Genomic DNA, 21,639 nt, shown 5'->3' with positions numbered 1-21,639 from the left:
AGTGAGGAGAGAACAGTGGGTGTTGAGAGGGGAGTCAGGGTGAGTTCAGTGAGTGAAGTATAAGGTAGGTGGTCAGTGAGATGAATCAAGGGTAGCTATTCAGTACAGAGAGTCAAGGATAAGTATTGAGTCAGGAAAACAAGAGTGGATTCAAGGGAAAGAACTTATACTATCAGAGTTTAAAGAAAGAGAAAGATTTTAAATAAGGTAAGATAAAAGAAATAAATAGAAAAAAATTGCTCAACTAATGTTAAAAATTAAAGTTATGAAACCAGCAATTACATTCTCAACAATCAACTGATTTGCTCTTTCACTGGTTCATGACAGTTGGACCAAGATACTAATAATTGTGGGCAGAACCAATTTGCAGCCACCAGTTGGCACAGATGTACCTTTCAGTAATGCCCGTCTTTAAAAAACAAAACAAAAACAATCAAACAAAAGAACCTCATAAATCTTACACAATGTTTTTATAAAACTTTCTGATCCAAAATAAACATCCATTGATCAATATAGTCCTAAGCTTCTACCTTATTCCTTCTAAAAGCAGTAGGGAAACTGGCCACTACCTTATTACCTTTGGGCATAATGATATGCTCATGTATTTACTTAGAGGCCCTTAAGTGCAAGAATCTGTGATTGTAACATTCTCAATATGTGAAGAAAACAGAAAGCTGGAGAAAGCTTGAAAGCAAAATGAGTTCTACTGCTACATTCTGAAACTGTTAAAAAAAAAAAAAATGACAACTTGAACATATACATGTTGATTCAACTCCTTTATCATTTATTCTTTTGGTAAACATCAGATACTATGAGCAAAGCTATCTTGCTCAGAACAGTTACACATTCTTTGTTTTACTTTTTACAGGCTATAAATATATGTAAGTACATAAAGTTCTTGGCTGAAGACACATTCCAGGATTGACATAAATGTTTTCAATCAGGACTAGAACACAGCTTGTGGAAGTTCCATCAGACCAGCAGCAGCGAACTTAATTTGCATATGTTGTTTTTAAATTAACATCCACCATTTTTAAAAGGCTTTTACATTGAGAGCTAAAATGGTAGAAGTGGGCCATACATTTTATTCATAAATATACTGGCCGTTTTAAAATAAGACATATAAACAAAAATTAGAAATACATAATTAAGTACATTTAAATTTTTGTCCAAACAATGAAACATTACTGAGTTAGAGTATCTTTGTTGAAAACAGAATTTTCAATAACTGTTTCATGTTTTGTTTTGTTACTCCTTAAGGCTGATACTGTAAGATGAAGATAGCGTTACTTCAAAATACGTTCAAAGCATTTATTTTACAACTTTATGCTTTTATAAATTTCAGAATAAAAAAGAATCAAAGGTTACAAAGCAGACACCCTTCAGAAACACTGTGTAGCAGGCAAAGTATGTTTTAGTCAGTTGGGATGATCTCAGAAAGTCCTTGCTCTGCTAACCAGTCTCTGCCTCTCTGCAGCTTGCCACATTGTTACCTGCTTTTATCATCATAAGCCCAAATATTATAAACATGATGCTCAATCTTAGTTATAGTTCTAACTTGGAAAAAACAGATCACAACAAAAAGTTTCATTTTCATAAACTGATGTGTTTTGTTGGTGCTAGAAAGTGAACCTTGAGTGCCATGCACGATAGGCAAATGCTCTACTAGAGCCGTGGCCCCAGCTCATGGTACTTTGTGACATAAAAACAGCAAACACACTTGTGTGGGGACAAGACTCTCTTACAAAAATCTGAGGAACATGAGTCATTCCACATAAAAATTCTTCTGTACTGATTTTACCACACAGCTCTCTGCTTCTGAACATAAAGTACAATCATCAAACATTTGAGTGAAGAAAGTAGTACACTATGTAAGGAAATCGTTTGTAGCCAGGGTTTTCAGTGACTCAAGCTGAGATCTTGTTAGGACAGCTGGAAAGACTTAAAGGGGGAACATGGCCATGGCCCTGTCTGCATCACTACAGCACCACCTTGCATAGGTGAGCCATGAGAGGCCACTGGATGCCTCTCAGTAGGAAAGGTTCTAAAGGAAGCAAAGCAGCTGAGTAGTGTTAGGGAAAGTGTAAAAATTCTCAGTTGTGAAGAGAAACAAGGTTCAAGTCTAACTCCAGCCTCTGGCTGAAAAAACAGCAATGCAAGAGTTATAAACTTTTAAAGCTACACATACATAAAAGGGAAATCTCCAATTTGTTAGAAAGATTCAAAATTGACACAATTTTTTGACACCTATTTACCAATGATTTTGTTTCATTTCTTTAACTCTACTGATTCTCGTGTAAGTATTCAAAAACTCTGAACTACTGACGTAGGTTCTTCTGCAGCAGAGATTTGCTGCATCAAGAGTGGCAGGCACACTGCTGACCAAAGTCACTGGGATCGCTGTCACTACAATATGTTCCTATGACAACAGAGACCAGGTCTCCAAACTTTTAAGAAAAATTAAATTGAAATCCTTACTTTTGGAACATAAAGCTGTTGGGCCAAAATTTAAAACAAAATTTATTCCAAATCAGAATGTGCAGGAGAACTAAAATTAACTAGTGCGAAGAGTGACACCGTGGTCTATGAGTGACGTTCTCCACAACAGACTTTCAATTCTAAAAATGCCACTAAGAAAGCACTGGTTAAAGTTAATCCAACGTATTTCTTAAATGCCTGTTAGTAAGCTTCTTCATGAAGTCATTTAAGGTAGCTGTGTTTTTCAGTAGCATTTACAACAATCTAGCACATGGTAGATTGACACACTCTGTAACATTTTGTAAACTAGCTGCAATTTTCAGTAGCTGAGTTCACCAACCGTGTAACAGAATTATAATGTTCTCCTAAGCCATACGCATGCCTCATGTATCTGAAATGAAAAAAAATAAAATTGCGTTTTGATGAGTTATGAATGTATGTAGTATACAGACATATATAATTACATACTCTGACTGTCCCAGTTCACAGAGATATTATTAATGGACTATTATGGGCATATTCATTAAGTGGTCAACATTACGTGACAAGTTTTTGGGTGACAAGTTTTGGAAGTGAGCAAGTAGTCCAGTCACTAGAAGCACAAAGGGCAAGATGTTGAGGGCTCAATGAGCTCAAGGTTTCACTACAGTTCAGGCCATTAGCGGTAAGAACAGCTAATGAACACACACACACACACACACACACACACACACACACACAGAGGCATGCGCGGGCACACGAGAGAAAAACTAGAGAAATTACTCCTCCAAGCTGAGTATCTTCCAATTCCCAATCGTGCAAATACATTAACAGCATGAAGCATGACAGTTCAAACTTAGTGCTATTAATGTCAAGTGGGGCAACACACAAAACCAGCCCTAAAACTTCATAGCCTTTTGAAGAACTTTACTCTTAACTCATACAGAAAAAAGAAAGGCTCAATAGTCTAAGCAATTATGTAAATCACAGTCAGATGCTTTCTAGTTCTATGATTGCCTTTAACATAAACAGAATTCAGCTAATTACAGCATTTTGATTAGTCAGTACATACAACCTAAAATCTTTTCAAGTGCCTTTTTTGTTTTAATCATGAAAAATAAAACAGTAAAATTTCCTAGGTACTTACACTAGTACTAAGGGATTCCTCCGATACTCTTCACCAACTATAATGGGAGGAGCATCTGCCTGTAGTATCTCGATTGGTGTTTGTAAGATGTGTGACAGAGCTCTTAGCTACAGGGGGAAATGGATTAGCAAGAAAAACAAAATGTAAATCTTATTCAAATCACAAACTACTGAAGTACATACACAGAACAGAACATGGCAACCAATTAGAGCAGAGATTTGCTCTGTTCATATGAGAGCACCAAGAGTTCAGGTAAATGGACACTTAGTTTTTGGTGAATTGGTGAAAAAAATAAATATATAACTTCATCAAAGGCAAGAGCTGACTTGAACACACAATAGCATTATAAAAAAAATACCAATGTCAAGCTTGATGAAATGGGTGAGAGTAGACTGCTTATTATAGTCTCTGAAGCTGAAAACACTCCATTTTTCATAATGCTACAGTTTTTTAAGTACCAGTGGCTATGCATCAGACCAAATTGTTACCAATGAAAAGATAGAGAATAAGGTCTGGCAAAACATGAGGTTCACTTTTAAAAACTTCTCAGATGATGATAATGCAGTCAGTTTCAAGAACCATGGCTCTGTAACTTTCAGCAAGAACAAGGTAAGTATGTGAATTGTTCTGCCCTGTGCTAGAATCTCCATCTGGTCAGCAAGCTATATTACTTTAATCTTATAATATGCAATAAAAACTTAGCTTCAAGCATAATGAATAGCAGCTAGTAATTAAAGTGAGGCTAACAACTATCGACACACTATGACCAAGCACTATAATCATGTGTACACTTTATGGTGATTATTTCATCCAGTCTTCATAATAACTTTATGGAATAAATATCGGTGAGTTAAGGGGTTTTGTCACTGTTGTTTTTGTTTGAGGAGAGGGGATTGTTTGTTTATTGATTTTCTTTGATATGACCTCAGACAATTAGAAACTTGCTATGTAGAGCAGGCTGGCCTCAACTTGAGTCCTCCTGCCTCTGTCTCCCAAGTACTAACCAGTGTTCCAGTGAAGAACAACATCCTCACTTTACTGTTACTTTTTAACCCCTGGAACCTGAGTAGAAGGATGTTAAAAGACTTCTGAGGGTCAATCAGAAAATCACAGATCTATATTGAACTGAGGAGGCTGAGTCTAGAACCTGAGTTTCTAACCAAATCCATCACCACCAGTCTTCCAACATACTAATGTATGTACCTGCCCCAATTACAAAACTTACACCACAAACATAAAACCTTTAGGAGGCTTTGAAAGAATGTTAAAAATTACTTCAAGAATATGAACTGGATTCTATGCTCCATGAAAAAATAAAACCCCATATTCTATTTTGAAAATTATCCTCTGAAACACATTTTAAAAAAAAAATTTTAAAACAGCACAGAATAGTGTGAAAAGCAATAGCAATGTCTTCTAAAAGCCATATAACAGGGCCAGGGAGATGGCATAAAAGGTTAAGGCCCTTGTACCAACCTGACAACTTGAATTTGATCCATATGATAGAAATAACACTAGATCCTGAAAGCTATTGACTGCCACAAGTGCATTATGGCTCTCACATGACCACACACCCAAGAGCACACACACACATACCCCGTATAAGATTGTCTTTTGACTTTGGATTTGACCAAAAATATACATTTATCTAAGCATGAAAACAACTTGCACTTTATCCAAAAGCGTCATATGTTACTCTGTGAACCTTTACATTAAAGGTACTTCAAGTCTCTTTATCCCTGTCGTTACTAGTGGACCATCTGCTGGATGTCTGAATCAGGAGAAAATACAATGGGCATGGCTCCCTCTAGTGGAGATGTCCACTACAGCACTGTATTAAAAAACTGCCAGGGAACATTTACATCTCATCTTCAGTGTGAAGGGTCTTCAGAAGCAGTCCACTAAAGACAACCACCTTCATAGAATACTAACACTGCTAGAGGAATCCATCTGACATCTTAGTTCACAGACTCATACACTACAAGGGGTCCTACTGAATCATCTGAAGACTAGAGGACACGAAGTTGGAGAATCATCCAAGGCACAGAGGAAAAGTCAGAAGATGAGCCTAGGATTGGCTGTCTCGTCCTTTCTCTAACACCTCAGACTATTTGTCACAACCAGGCTTAAATATTAAATAGATGTTTTGATGTAATTAAACATGGTTAACAGTAAAGTTTATAAATTAATGCTCAAAGAAATAATGTTAAGTTTCTACTGGTTTCTTATATAAAAATGTCAATGCATTGATTTATTGCCTTCACATAATCTACTATCAAGGAGGAATTCAATAGTTAATTGTAACAAATGTGTTACGATAAGTTTTATACAAAATACTATTTTTATTTTGCACAGCCTAGGCTGGTGTTGACTACTCCTCTGGCCTCAGTCTCTCTAGTGATGGGACAGGCACATTATTAGGTCCAACCCTGGTTCATTTCTATTTCTGATATAAAGGAGAAGTTATTTTGGCAACATTGAACTATAAGATTAAAATTAACCTTCAGGAAACAAAACCAACTGTTCTGGTTTTAAAACAGGGTTCCCTATATAGCTCAGGCTGGTGTCCAGGATGGCACTTCATCAGCTTGGATTACAGGTGTGCACCCCAACACCAAGTAAGGCTTCATTTGATTGTCTTCATTTTTTTAAATACAGAAAAATCAAACAAATTGGTATCTCAAATGACAACACACAGACGCAACACCAGCTTCTGTTAAGTCATAAATCTAACTCTGGGCTATTTAAGATGAAATCGTACTTCACTTACTCAAGGGGACATGGTTTACTCAGTCACAAGAATGTATAGTTCTCTCTATCTCTGTCAGAAGAAAAATAGCAAATATAGAAAGAAAAGACATCTTCAAAAAACATATCTGAGCTGAAAAACATGTAAAAACTGCAAGTGGGCTTCGGAAGTAATTTAATATCCACAATCACGTGACTCAGCTTACCTCAAGCTGACCGCCCCAGGCCGCTGTGTTTACAATATCGTCACAGTACTTTCCAAACTCTTCTGTAGGAAACAGATCAAAGTAACTTCTGAAATCACAGTACAGTCTCTTTTGTAGCTCCCACCATCCCTGATGAAGAACATCTCCCTTCTGTACCACCTCCCTTTAGAAGTACACTAAATACACCCACCCCATCTTCCCACCATCTTCCTATGGAAGAGCAAAAAGTATTTCTGCTTCTGATCTTCCACCTGAGACCAAAGACGTGTAATTAACTGCGCTCATCATCAGCTAAAGCAACCTTAAGTGTCAAATAGTCACTATCCCGACAAGTGTTATAAAGCCAAAACTGCACGCAAAATGCCACAGAAGGTTAAAATGTAGCCCTTCTATATTTAGGCTTACTACAAGAGCCTATAAAGAGTCGAAGTAGAAATGAGCTTAATCTCCCCAGGGCAGCAGCAGTTTCTCTGCTTGTTGTTTTACATATCTTTACATGATCTGTATCAGTGTCAGTTTTAGTCAAGGAAGAGATTTTACTGGATGGGCCCTGACAAGTAAAAGGCTTAATCTCTGCATTTGTAATAGGCATATTACTGCACATGTATAATCTCTGCATTTGTAATAGGCATATTACTGCACATGTATAATCTCTGCATTTGTAATAGGCATATTACTGCACATGTACACTGTTAAATGTAGCACATTCAAATGGGCTAAACAAGAAATGGTGCAATAACTCAGTGGCATTTGCTGCTTTCAGAGAATCTGAAAAGAAGTTAATTTCCCAGCATCCATGAAAAAGCTCACACCTGTTTGTAACCCTCTTCTGGTCCCCAAGGACTAAGACATGGTACATACATATAGATGCAGGCAAAACAACCATACACATAAAATAAAAATAAAATGGGGCCAAACATCCTTCCTGTCCAAGAAAGAAAAAAAAAAAGCTAAATCTAAAAGACAATATACCCCACGAGTTAATCTCTTTTGCTATTAAGTCTTCATTGTTCAAAACAGTCCCTAAAATACTTTGCACACCATGGCCTTCAATAAAAGTTGGCTGAACTAAATCCTTTGTTTCTTTGATGCAGCATGAATTAAATATTCTACCACTAGCAGAGTGGGGTAAACAAATTTATGAATTCTGATACATGAAGTCACACTTGAGACCTACCCAGATACCTAAAGCATGCTTCACTCACAAGTCACCAACTCAACACCAGTGCTCATTCTGTCCATCCTGTGCTATGGTCTACCTTCTTCCATGGAGGGCAGATGCCATTAAAGGAGTCAGCCTATACCAGCCCTCCTCCAAGCCACCTGGCCATGTGACCCTCTCCCAGTGGCTACTGCCTTACCTGTGATCTTCCCTCCATTTCCCTACTCTCAACAGCACAGAACATCATAAAAACTGTACCTTAATCATCTATTTTAACAAACAGGGAATATTGTTCATGGGATTTATGAAATCAAATTTTACGTAACTAGTCACCTTCCTAGCTATACTTTATTGAAAGTAACACATTATACCTCCCTGAGTATGACTAACCTCTCTTATTCTCGTGACTTATACATAGAAATTGTTAAGTACTTACGAGATAAAGTATAATATATCTACATCTATTCAAATTATAGAAAATAAACTTGCCTAAATGTTAATGATCTTTTGTCTTCATTAAGAAAGGTCTTCCTTGCTACACTCAGGAAGCACTTTATTTGAAAACCAGAAACACTAAGAAAATGTGGTGAAGAAAGCTAAACTACCTGGAGTGTACATATCCCCTGTATTGGGGTTTGTTAAAAACGGCAGGAAGTCGTCTGAATGGCTCTGCATGTACTCAGCAGTCTGCCTCCTGAGGGTGGCCACAGTCAGAGCGCAGTCTTGGTCTCTCAGCTGATCCTCAAGTGCTCCATACATACAATGACCATCAGACGGAATATGTTTGATTTCCAATTCTCTGGCTGCCAATATTTGAGCAAGTTTTTCATTCTCTAGATGTCTGGCTCCAGATAAGTTCTCAATCTCAGCCTCAGCTATCCTTTCTTCCCGCTCCTTTTCCAATGCAGCCTTCTTTTCCTAGGACAAGAATATAGGAAAGTTAATGATAATAATTAGGACCAATTCACATTCAATGAGAATGGAGACATTAGTCTGACTTCTGCCATTTTCTTCTCCCACAAGTGTTCACCTTGTGATCATCTCCCCATTTGTAGAACTCTCTCTCTACCTACAACCCTTAGAAGACAATGATCTCCTTCCTCTGACTGCTATGTTCCCAGCCCCTCACTCTGTATTAACATCTAAAGAAGCCATTCATAGAACCAGGTGCAGTGGCTTAGGTCTCTAAGTGTCCCTGGGAAGCCAATACAGAAGTGTGCCTGAGGACAGCTTGGCCTGTAGGGTTCTAGTCCAGCCTGTGTCATAGAACAAAAGGAGTAGCCAGGGAGGGTCGAGGGACATCTCCTTAGAAAATCTGCTAGTTTGCTTTTTTGAGGCAGTGCCTTGCTATGGTAGCTGAGGCTAGCCTATACTCTCCAACCTCCTACCTCAGACTTCCAAGTGTTGATGATTAATGGCATTTGCAACCACATCTGTCCTTGTAAGGACTAGTTAAAAACATGTGAACAACTTGACTGGCTGATTTGAAAGTTCTGTCTTAAGAGTCAGTGGTCCAGTCCCCATACTGGTGCAATGCCTTTAAACCAAGAACTTGGGAAGTGGTGACAGGTGGATCTTTTTGAGCACAAGATGAGCCTGGTCTACAAAGTGAGTTCCTAGACAGCCAGGGTTACAGGATAAGATCCTATCTCAAAAACAGAGAGAGAGAGAGAGAGAGAGAGAGAGAGAGAGAGAGAGAGAGAGAGAGAGATATTCAGATCTCCTCAGCCTTAGAGTACATGAACATATTTAATCCCAACTACTCCACAACCAAAAAGATACTGACAGACACTATTTTTTATTTTTTTTAAAGGTGGATTAAATACCTATAAATAGTTAATAAATAGATTTTTAAAAAACTTGCTGGCAAGCTACTTAAATATTATAGTTATACTAAAATCCCTCTAAATCACATGATCCCCTACAACTCTCTAGAGCTCTGAGTAAATATCTCCCAGTTTTTTTTAATTAATTGTAATAAACATAATACAATTACAGAAAATGTGACACATCCTTTGTAACAAAATGGCATTATTTTTTTTTATATAGTTTAATATGCTTTCTTAAATAAAAAAATACAAATGCTTGAGATTTCTCCATGGCTGTATATCCAGACATGGTTAGTGTTTAGTGAAATCAACAAGAGATGTGTTCATGAGTACCATGGGAAATTTGGAGACAAAGGAAAACATTCCTATATGTGAACTACTAAGAATCAAGTGAACCAGAGAACATTCATGTTTCATAGCTAAAAACATCTCATAGAACTAGCATACAAGAGAAAAGTTTCAAGAGAAAAGGTGGATGGCTAAAGACTGGTCTGTTGTTACTAAATGTTGTTCATCCTAACACAGCTAAAAAGTCGAGAACCAAACACAGCATTTGTTCTTTCTGGATGGCAGAACAGTCTATTTGGAGGGTTGTTACTATGCTTTTACAACTTTCTAATCTCAACCACACATATTTATGCACTTGGAGGTAAATTTTCTTTCAATCCAAGAGAAAAAAACCCTCGCTAAATTTTGCAGTCTTTTAAAAATGTACTCTAGGCCAGGCAGTGGTGGCGCACACCTTTAATCCCAGAACTTGGGAGGCAGAGGTAGGCGGATTTCTGAGTTCAAGGCCAGCCTGGTCTACAGAGTGAGTTCCAGGACAGCCAAGGCTATACAGGAAAACTCTGGGGGGGAGGGGGAGAATGTACTTTATTTTCTTGTATAGTATCAGTATTACCCCCTTATTTATCTGTGGAAGAGATGCATGAAATTGCCGCAATCCGGAAAGGGGGTGTGGGTGTGTGTGTGTGTGTGTGTGTGTGTGTGTGTATACTAAAGTTACAGACAACTGGAACCATAATGCTGGAACTGGGAAGCAAAGCAGGTCTTTTGGAAGTACCTAGTGCTCTTAACCACTAAATCATATTTCTAGCACATGAAAATCTTGGTTTAGTAAATTACAGAAGGGAGGAAAAATGGTAAAGCCATTTTAACAAAAGGCCTTCCATGTTCTAACTTCCTAGGTCAGAAGTAAATGGGAAGGTACAATTTAATAAACTGAATGACTCCATGATGGGCCACAGGAGAGAACTTCAAATGTTCTTTTGTGGGTTTAAGTAGCTGAATCCAACAAAAGCAGTAATAGCTCTCCAACAAAACACAAACCAGCTTTACCCATAAGAAAAGTAGCATGATTTACTTCAGCTACAACTGTGGATCTGGGTATAAAATCTTAAAACACAAGATGGCACTATAACACTATAACTTTATAAAAGACTAAAGACAGTTTCAGCGGGGAAAGGAAGAATAAGCACCTTAGATATCATCTAATCCAAAACCCCTCATTTTCCTCTTCTGAGGAAACAGCAGGCTGAAAGATTTCCAAAGGCCATACAGCTGGTTAGAGCAGAGCGGGGCTGGGGACAACACACAGAGCTCCTTCCATGCAGGCACCTGAATCAGAATAAAGGTTGGAGCAGACGGCAGCTGGAGTTAATGTCATACACTTTTTTACTCTCAGAATGGAACTTCATTCTATCTTCTAAGCCCTGTAAGAACGAGCCCTGTACTAACTTCTATCAGTATCTTATTTTACATAATGATCTGCTTCAGAATTGAAAAGCAACTGAGTTTGCTTCCAGTAAATCAGGTATAAAATCCATTGGATCCTTGTCTCTGTGGGAGTTTCCTATATTACATATTTTCTACAAGAAGAGTCCTAGAGACAGAACTGCAATCAGGTCTACAAGAACAGGTGAGAGGCAGGAGCATGGAACTAGTACACACACTGCTAGCAAAACTAGTCCTGTTGGTTTGAGCACTAGTCCAGGGTTGTGTTAAATCCTCCCTCTCGTTGAGATAACCAAGTCTCATCTTTCTCATTTATAAAATAAAAAAACTACATCCCATTCTACTTCTCAAATTCCTTGTTTTGGAAACCAATTATTTTATTTCTATCTTAGTTTTGTTCTCCCAAAATGCAAAGAGCTTCCAAGTTCTTTTCTTCCCCCCCCCCCCCAATATTTACTGAGGGTTTGTTTGCATTTTGTTTTTCGGTTGGTTGTCTGGGTTTTTTTTTTTTGGGGGGGGGGTGGAGGAGGGCTTACAGCAGTTGGTTCTCTCCCCTTCCACCATGTGGATTCCAGAGATTAAGCTCAAGTCCTCAGGCTATGTAGCAAGCAACTTTATCCACTGAGACATCTTCTTAGACACAAATTCCTGAGTTTAATGCTCCTGTGTTTTTCCAGTTTAAAAATAAGACCCCATAAGAGTCTTATGATAAATCACCATAAATATGTCATGCTTTTCCTCCAGTTGTCTCACGGCCAATAACCACCAGTGGTTAACTGGCTTTTTAATCCTTAGTGCTTTGGCAAAAAGAACAGTTGTAAAGAATTTAATGTTCAATTTGCCTATCTTGGATTCTGTTAAGCATTATGAACATTTACTGCTCTCTACTCCAAAAGCCCACTACATTAACAAAGTAATCTGGGAATTATTTTCTCTCCCAAGTGATAAGTAGTCAGCTATAAATCATACTAAATTTCTCAGTGTTTAGTTGGAAAATGTATTAAATTCATATAGGAAAGAATTAACAAAATTTTTTTTAAAAGATAGGTCTAGGTACGAAGTAGCTTGATTTTACAATTAAATAGGCTACCACTAAATTCTGCAACTAATTAGTATCAATAAATTTTTAAAATTGTTACCTTACTGGCACACAAACACCTGTTGATGTATAGAAGCAAGGTGACAGTTGCAAGATCATGACAAAAAGAATGGCTATCATAAATAAGGAGTTGAACTAGGCAGCCCTTTGAGACAGCATGCACTCTAAAATGATTCTTTGAAATTCACAATGGCAATATTAGTCAAGAGTAAAACTCATACAAATATGATAAATATTTGATTATTTGCAACTTAGCTGTCCTATAAAAAGAGACTGTCTTAGGCCTTGGTAAAAGGAATATGATATGCTTAACATGGTAAATATAATTATTTGTTAACACTTCAGTTCTCCAGACCTTATATTTATGGTTCTGGACAGCTTATTATTTAATACCCACAATAGTCTTTATAGATATTGTTTTCCCTTACCCATTATTGAAACTGAATAGAAAGTCATGAGAGTACATGAAATTCAAGCCATACCTGGAGTTGGGGAGCAGCCTAAGGCCCTGTCTGACCCTCAAAAGCACAATTTAAAATGGGGGGGAGGGGGGATAGACACGCCTCATTCTGAGGGACACTGACCTTCCATGCTCTACTATACTATGTATTAAAAACACTCTGAAATATACACTTAGAGCTTAGAAAACATGAACAATTAATAAGTGTTCAGAACCCAAATACTGAATTTTGAACTTCCTTTTCTAAAGTGAAAGGACTGACCCTGACCCACCTCCTGCCATTTTCATCATGCTAAGATCATTAACACATTATTTCCAGTAAATCTAATGCTCTATTTCATTCTACATGGTTTTATTACATTATTTCTCCAACGTATAATATCTTTTCTAAACATTTATCTTTCCTTCAAATTATAACACATCCTTAACGCTTGACAAGATGAAGTTCCCTTCTCTGCATTTTTAATGTCATTAACCATTATATATCAACCATTATTTAAATACCAACATAACTTTCTGACCCCACTCTTGGAAATTTCGAAATTAAATCTACAATAAAGCATTTGTCTAAGAAGAAACAGTCTCTACCCTCCCTGATTTCTACAAGAATTACAAACTAGATATCTTATTTTTTATTTCTTATACCTATTAATTTCTGTAGAAGGCCAGGAAATAAAATCCTACCTCACAAGGTTGTCAGGACTACATGAGATTTCAACGTAAGTAGCTTAGACTATTATCTGACATATGGTAAGGACTTGTTAGTTCAAGTCCTCTGACAAGAAACTCCAATTTTCTATTCATTTCTTAAATAATACCCAAGAAAATATTATTACTTAGTATTGATTAATACTAAGAAAGTATAGTATTATATACATGGTGATATGACTTTCATACCCGTCTCTTTTGTGCTTTTGAGATCCGAGGTGGTTGATTCTCAAGTACCAAGTTTGAAATGTTAACAGCAACAGAATCTATCTGAAAGAACAAAAACATTAAAAAAAGAAGAAGAAGAAAAAAAGAAAGACAAAAGAGAGAAATCAATAAAAAATGTTTTAATTTACTTAAAGTGTTAGGCTACTAAATTGTTACTGCAAACTACAAATGTATCCAATCCCTTACTGAAAACTACAAATGTATCCAATCCCTTACTGAAAACTACAAATGTATCCAATCCCTTACTTCCCGTTTGAGCAGCAACATAGATACAGATTAGATAGCATGCTTTGGCACCTTTCTGTACTTCTATGAATCTGTAAAATCGCCAAGCTGTTTGTAGCTCTGCAAACAGTAGGCTCATCCCTGCACACCTTCTGTCCTTCCTGACCTACTCCATTACTCTGCACACCTTACTTTCATTCAAGGACAGCCTTCCTGTCCAAGAATGCTCACATATAAAATCGTTTGTGCTCATTACTACCTTCATATCCTAAAGCTGACAAGTCACTTCCCCATGTTAATTAGCCAGAACTTAATGAGCACTAATTCTTCAGGTAAGAATTACCTAGCTACAAACTGGTAACATCATTAATAATTACAAAGACCCTTAAATCCAAATGTTAACATTGTTAGCCTTCTACTTGGATAAATAGCTATTTTTTATTACTGTTATTTAGTTACCATTAGTATAACTGAAAGTCAAGCTAGTTTTTAGTATAATATATAAAACAACCCAAAGCATCTGAAACAGACACAGAAGCCTCCAAAGACTATATCCCAGGCAATAAACTGTTAAAATTTCTGATTGACTTCATCAACTCTATGAGTCTTATGATTTTTTTTCTTTCTCTTTTTTTTAATAGATTCTGATAAAAATAACAGTGATACTAACAAAAAAAAAAAAACAGAAGAATTTGGGGAGAAGACAAACACAAAACAAGTTTAATTAATGACAAAGAGAACAGTTCAAGGCAAACTGGAGAATTTGCATTTAGCAGGTAAGTGACAAACGACTATGAACCAAACTTTTCTTTCTCTTTGGAAATCTATGAAGGAAATCTTGAAATTAAAGGCCTAATAGAACAGTCACCCTCCTACTAGAAAACACAGGGAGACAATTAGAAGCACAATTACCACAATGGTAACAATATGTCTAAACACAACACCACACCTTGTTTGTTATATGTGTGTGTCTGTGTGTGTATGTGTGTGTGTAAGAGAGAAAAAGAATATGGGTGCATGTGCATACATGCCACAATAGCACATGGAGGTCAGAGGACAACTTATATGAGTCAACTTTTTCTTTCTTCCATGTAGGTAGCATTCCAAGGATAGAACTTAGGTGATCAGGTTCAACAGCAAGCACCTTACCCGCTGAATCATACTGGCAGCTCCGATAAAAGTTTTCTTGTCACTTTGTTTTTTGTTGCTCCTGTTGGGTTTTGAGAAAGGGGTCTTGCTATGAAGCCCTGGCTGGCCTCAAACTCACAACCTTCCTGAGTGCTGGGACTATAGGCATGTATCACCATGCCAAACCAGAGGGTATTTTAATAGTAAGAAAGACCAGGAATTTGATGACTGGGAAATGAAATCACACTCTGACAGTATATTTAATACTCTGTGTAAATGAACACACAGAAACTGTTCCCTTGTCAACAGAACAAAGATGAATCAAAACTTCCAGAAGACAAGACGAGATCTTGCAGAAAACTAAGAAATTCTAATCAACAGTTAACTGAGGTTGTTGAATATATTATCCTTCATATCCAAAAGTCATGGAACAAATTACTATATTACATCAGGGTATAAAGATGAGTCTGCTTTGAATTCTAGCTTTTGTCACTGCAATAACTATTATGACTCCAGGACAAAGTTCTTAATCTCTTTAAGCTGTTTTCCGGACACATGTGATTATCTATATTACTTCATAGCTATTACCTTACAGTGTTACTGACAACTACATGCATTGAACAAAGTCGCTGGTACACACATTAGGCAGAATGATAAGTACTGAAAAGATGCACGTGAGCATACTCCCATTTCCACAAGAAGCGTCAGTATACCTTTATTCACTACAACTGGTTCATAAAGCACTTCTCTACTTAACTACAATGTCACATTTATTGTCCCATGTGGAGAAATTTATTCTAGGGTGAAGTAACTTTGCAGAGGTTACAACCTTATTCATCAGTAAGCCTGAACAAGCAATCTAGTACTCCAACTTTCACTAAAGAGAAACCTTATCTAGTACACTTTATACTTTACATTAATAAAATTATTATAGGTTAAGTAAATAGGCTTCTTTGTTGTTCTCCCCCCACCCCCCCAAAAAAAGGAAAAAATAAAACCCAGCCATTAACCTGGTCACAAAAATACTGAAGACATGTAAAGAAAGCTAGGTGTGGCGCCTGTAATCCCAGCACTTGTGAAATCAAAGCAGTAGGATATAAAGTTAAAGTTCAAGGTTATCCTCTGCTCCAAATCCACATGGGTGACAGCCTGGACTACAAGTTGCTCTGTCTCACAAACTACAGACGAGGAAACGCGATGTGTGACTGTCCGACTTGATTTCAGAACCAACTATGAGGATGTATTCAATAAGCAGTTCAGCACACTCGGACAGCTTCCACGGGCTGAGGTAAGCTTTGCTCCCCATACCTTACTGTCTTTCAAAGTCAGCTTCAATTGCTCCAGTTCTTCCCTGTGTTTTTGCTCCATTTCTCTCTCCAATTTAGCCACCTCTTCCGTGAGTTGCTTCCTCCTCTTTTTGTCGTTCTTGGGAACAGCGTTCTTCATTCCCTGAATTTTGGCTAAAAAGTCATCAAAACCGCCATGTCAGAGCCCCAGGAAGAAAGAGTGAAAGGCAGTAAGAAAGAGGGTGGGAAGAGGTATAATTATAGAATGTAATGTAATTATAGAAGCAATTAATCATGACACAACAATCAGCTATGGAGAAAGGCCCGGATGAGGCTTGCGATCCACCGTAAAGACAACCTTGGATTTGTTTGGTTTGACAGGGCAAAACCAAGCTTAAATAAATATATATTTAAGATAAAATTTCCGCCTTTTAAAATATCCCTTTCTGTGACCATCAAGCCAAGGTGAAGCAATTCAGACCACACCACTATGGCCAGGCGTCGGGAACCGGGGCAGGAATGGGAAGGGAGGCACAGGAGGTCCAAGACTTTGGCCTCCAGGCACATCAAGCAGCAGCACGTGCGCCGGACCGGCTTGGGGTCCAGGGCCGGCCGCACACGGGGACATCTCCGAGGACTGCAAATAAAGGCACCGAGGGAATGGGGAAAGCTGGAGAAAACAAACCGAAGGTTATATGAAGGGAAACCTAGACGGATCCATGGCGTGTGCCCCTCCAGGTTCCCGAGGGCACTCGCCACGCTCCCAGCCCTGGGTGTGGACTTTTACACTCCCAGGCCCTTTCCCGTCACCTTGCAGCTCCTTCTTCTCCTTCCGATGCCTCCTCACCAGCTGCTCCTCATCATCAAGCTCTTCAGCCAAGACCTCGTCCATGACGACCAAGTGGCCGGGCACACGCGCTGGAGGAGCTCCGCAACTCTGGCCGGCCAGCGCCTCCCACCCCTCAACCCTCACCCGGGGCGCCATTGGCCGCCGGGAAGGCCCAGCCCCGCCTCAAGGCGGCTCCGGATCCAGGTCTAACCACTGAAACCCGGAGAAGCCCACATGGACCAGGGCGCCTGCGCGCTCCCACCGCCCTGGGCGCGCGCCGGAAGCTGGGACTCTGCGACTGAGAACGACCCCGGCGCTGGTGCGGCTCCAGCACAAAGCTATGCGCCAGGCGATTGGCCCTGACGGGGCGCGCAGAAATGACGTCACGACCGTGCTTTCGCACTTGCTTTCAATTTGTGTTTTGAAATGCTATGTGGTTGTTTGTGCCCTTTGCCAACACATGTTGCAAGGATTTTTAGTTTTAATAAAAGCGTGGGTTGCTTTCAATGAGGATCTCTACGTTGCATTAACCATACAGTAGGGAATTGTTTTGTTTGTTTACAACGTGGTAACGGGAAAAGTTAAGTCATCTAAGAAATGCCTACTCTTGAATAAGTGACGATAGAGAAAGATACAAAAAGGACTAACCGTAGTAAAGTCCGTATGCTAAGTTCAATGATAAGACCTTAATTCATTGATAACAGTGATGTCAGGGTGTTTTGAAGGCTTGAGGCAAGACTTAACAAATGATCCCAGCACTTGGGAGGCAGAGGCAGGCAGATTTCTGAGGCCAGCCTGGTCTACATAGTGAGTTCCAGGACAGCAAGAGAGTTACTACATAGGTGAGACTCTGTCTCAAACTAGTAAATAAATAAATAAGTAAAACTGTTCTTTTTTATATGAATGCCTGAGACAGAACAAAACCAATGAAGTTGAAATAATAGTTCTGAAATTAATTGAAAACTTATTTCCAGAGATGAATAATGAACTGAGCCTACAACTGTGTAAACCTACAAAGGGCACATTTAAATTTTGGTAAAGAAAAATAACATGTAAATGTTTTACATGTTTTAATTTTAATTTTAATTGTTTTGTTTTAATTTCAAGGTTGGGAGTGCTGTATAAGTATTTAGACTGAGAAATCTATGATCCAAGTTTTTTTTTTCTTGCAACTCTAAATGCAAGAAAGCAATGCAATAAAATCATACAGAAAATTCATTTTTTATATGAGAGCTGTGTACCCTGCCAAGCTTAGCAACTAGAAATTTTTGGAGTTTGTCTGAATGCATTTTGCATTATGATATGGACATCAGACTATAGGGCCAGTAAGTGTAAGTTGGTTTGGATGAGAATGTACCCCCATAGTCTCAGATATTTGAATACATGGTCCCCAGTTGGTGGTGCTATATGGATAGGAATAGGAAGTCATTGGAAAGTATGGGTAGGAAAACTATGTCATTGGGGATGGGCTTTTTGATTCCAAAACTGTGCCATCCCAGTTTTCTTGGAGTTATTATTGATGTTTTGTTGTTTTTCTGATTCCATCCTGTGATTGGAGACATAAGCCCTTAGACTCAGCTCTCACCAACTGGCTTCCACTCCACCATCATGGATTCTAATCCTATGGAAACCAAATATGTCAAATAAGTTATTTTGTAAGTTGGCTTCATTGTGCTGTTTTATCACAACAACAGAAAACTAATACAGCAACTGGAAAAAATTCTTAAATATTCATTGGTTAAGAACATATGTTAGGCCTGGCAGTGGTGGCGCACGCCTTTAATCCCAGCACTTGGGAGGCAGAGACACTCGGATTTCTGAGTTCAAGGCCAGCTCTGAACTCTTGAACCAGAGTTCAAGGTCACTCTGTAGACTCTGGTCTACAGAGTGAGTTCCAGGACAACCATGGCTGTACAGAGAAACCCTGTCTCAAAAAAAAAAAAAAAAAAAGTTAGTAAAGAACTTTTTCTGAATTTTTTTTTAGTGATGTTGTGGTCTAAGGGTCACTCCACAAACTACATAAACATGTATATCAGTAAAACAGAGATAGTTTATTGAATGTAGACCCTAATACTAGTCAGAACAGGGACATAGTTCAGAACTATGACAATGGACATCTGTACCCTTCCCCCCACCATGAGCAAGCCTGAGAGAGCTTGTTTACCACAACAAGGTCAAGTGACAGGATCTAGGTGGAGTTACCCACCTTAGCTGCCCAGAACACAGAAGCAGAACTGCCCCTGGGCTTGCATAGAGACATCTCCGGCGGTGACCTGGAATGGACTATGGATTATCCCACCCATCTGAAAGCAGGAGGGGTTGTGGGTTGGGTCTTCCCCTTTAAATTGAGAGCTGAACATTAAAGCTTGGGGCCTTGATCAGAGAACTTTGTCTTGGCCTCATCTCTTCTCGCCCTCCTTCCCCCTTCAATTCCCAGCCCCCCTTTCAGGTGAACCCAGTTGACTTGTGGCCACAGGCGGCTACAGACATCTTTCTTTGTCAGCTTATAAAGGAAAAAAAAACAATGAGTTCATACACAGGTGCAAGAACTACTTCCCAATGGTTAGCTCTATGTCAAGCTATTTTAGACATAACAGTTCATACTGACCTTTGATTTCACAGGTCCTACAAAAAGCTTTGTGGAATTTCTTAAGATTAGCAAACCTCACACAGAATGTTCAGAACATGCAGAACAAAACAGGGTATGTGGTCAGCAAATCCTTGAGCCAAGTCACTTATATGTGTCAATGACTGGCAGGCATATTGCAGCAACAATATAAAATAGCTGCCATTGATAAAACAAAATGGCTACAGCTATGCTGGTGACAGGCCATACCAAGTGCTATAATACAGCCAATTGAGAATACCAACTGAAATGGCTAAAGTGTGTGTGGGGGGGGGGAGTCCATGAAAAATTGAATGGTATGAAAACTATTTAAAGGAATGAAGTTTGGATTGATGTATATAGTGTTGTGTTTTATAAAAAAATAAAGAGGAGACAAGGATATGTTTGATAGATCCAGGTATGGTGAGGTAGAAGGCGTGTCTCTTTGGCCAAGAACACATGGAAAGAGAGGGAGGTAAGGGGTATGGGGAGAAAAGGAGAAGAGGCAGGAACAAAAGGGACAGAGAGTAAAAGAGTAAAAGGATAAGAGAGAGGAGAGGGGCAAACAGCCCCTTTTATATAGAAAGTTAGATGTACCTGGCTCTTGCCAGGTAATTGTGGGGTGGCGCCTAGGAGGAATGCTAACATATAGTATAATAAAATGCAATGCAAATGTGTTTAAAATCTTTTGGTTTATATATTTCTAGTTTCAAGATCATGACATTCAATATCTTATGTAAATAAATGCTTTTTTATTCTTGCCATGTGGTGATGTAGTTAGAGGCATACATATTGTTAGCTAAATACATATAAAATGCTTTGTCAGACTTGACTTCTTAGCAGGAAAGGGCAGGGGTATTCAGGTGGGGTCAAGGCCATTGACATTCCCAAGTTTATGGGCTCCACACTGCTTCCTACCTACTTCATGCAATGGTTGTTTGTAGGCATGGTCATGAGAGCATGATAAATATCTCTCTAAAAACAAACTGAAGACTGGTAAGATGTCTTAGCAGGTAAACTCTCTTGTCTGCTGGCTGATATGTATGTGTGTGCTTTTATTTCTAGATCATATTTGTGACTTGCCTGTCACTGCCGTTCCTATTTATTCTGTGCTCTCTGGAGCGTGTGGAATAGACATGGTAGAGGAATGATAAAGGATATAAACACAGAAAGAAGACAAATGCATCTGAAACCTGCCCATAAGGCTTCTTGATTTGCAGTCTTGTTGAGAAATATAGACCATAAAAACTCAGCCTCAGTACAGCCTAGGAACCTCTTAGATAAACAGTATTTAAAACCAATAACATCATGGAATTGGGGGCTAAAATCTTAGCCCCTAAACATCTACAAGCCTTGTGAGCTGTGAGTGCTCAGTAAAAGTTAGTTATCAAACATTACAGTTTGCTTATATGCAGCATGTTTTTATTCTTATAATCCAAACTATTGCATCTGCACCATTTTAATCAACCTAATACCCAACTATAAAGCCTCCAAAAGCATAATCTAATCATTTAATCTCGGTGCTGTGTCGATAAATAGAAACATTGCCAGTAGTTAGGATATAAGCAGTAGTAATACAGTGAGAGCTGTTAATATTCTCTAGTGATCTCTCCTGAAGATGACATCACCTTTGTATTAGCAGGCAGTCAATTGGCAAGTGATTATTGGTAAGGTTCAGGTATTGTTTGAATTAAACCTAAAATTATTTTCTTTCAAGATCACATGTTGCTGATGCTGCCAGTTAGTACCAAGCTTGACAGTAAAGCAACGACAAGGATGTGTGCTCTG

General features: G+C 38.6%; 1 protein-coding gene across 3 annotated transcripts; it reads right to left on the bottom strand.

The window, feature by feature from the left end:
* Positions 1–763: 763 nt before the first annotated feature.
* Otud6b (OTU deubiquitinase 6B) lies at positions 764–17,552 on the bottom strand. Of its 3 annotated transcripts, XM_076924140.1 has the most exons (8): positions 17,228–17,552; positions 16,440–16,591; positions 13,740–13,820; positions 11,028–11,166; positions 8,326–8,638; positions 6,559–6,620; positions 3,605–3,711; positions 764–2,869 (listed from the first exon to the last, which is right to left on the bottom strand). In XM_076924140.1, exons 4-8 carry the CDS (start codon positions 11,037–11,039, stop codon positions 2,785–2,787), a joined length of 579 nt encoding a protein of 192 aa, XP_076780255.1. In that variant the 5' UTR covers positions 11,040–11,166; positions 13,740–13,820; positions 16,440–16,591; positions 17,228–17,552; the 3' UTR covers positions 764–2,784. The 3 variants fall into 3 exon arrangements, with proteins under 3 accessions (XP_076780255.1, XP_076780253.1, XP_076780254.1); XM_076924138.1 differs by lacking the exon at positions 11,028–11,166 and having other exon boundaries at positions 17,228–17,513; XM_076924139.1 differs by lacking the exons at positions 3,605–3,711; positions 11,028–11,166 and having other exon boundaries at positions 17,228–17,503.
* Positions 17,553–21,639: the final 4,087 nt, after the last annotated feature.

This window comes from Arvicanthis niloticus, chromosome 25, assembly GCF_011762505.2.
Source record: "Arvicanthis niloticus isolate mArvNil1 chromosome 25, mArvNil1.pat.X, whole genome shotgun sequence".
In the NCBI taxonomy this organism is placed as follows: Eukaryota; Metazoa; Chordata; class Mammalia; order Rodentia; family Muridae; genus Arvicanthis; species Arvicanthis niloticus.
This window is presented reverse-complemented; position numbering and strand designations above follow the sequence as displayed.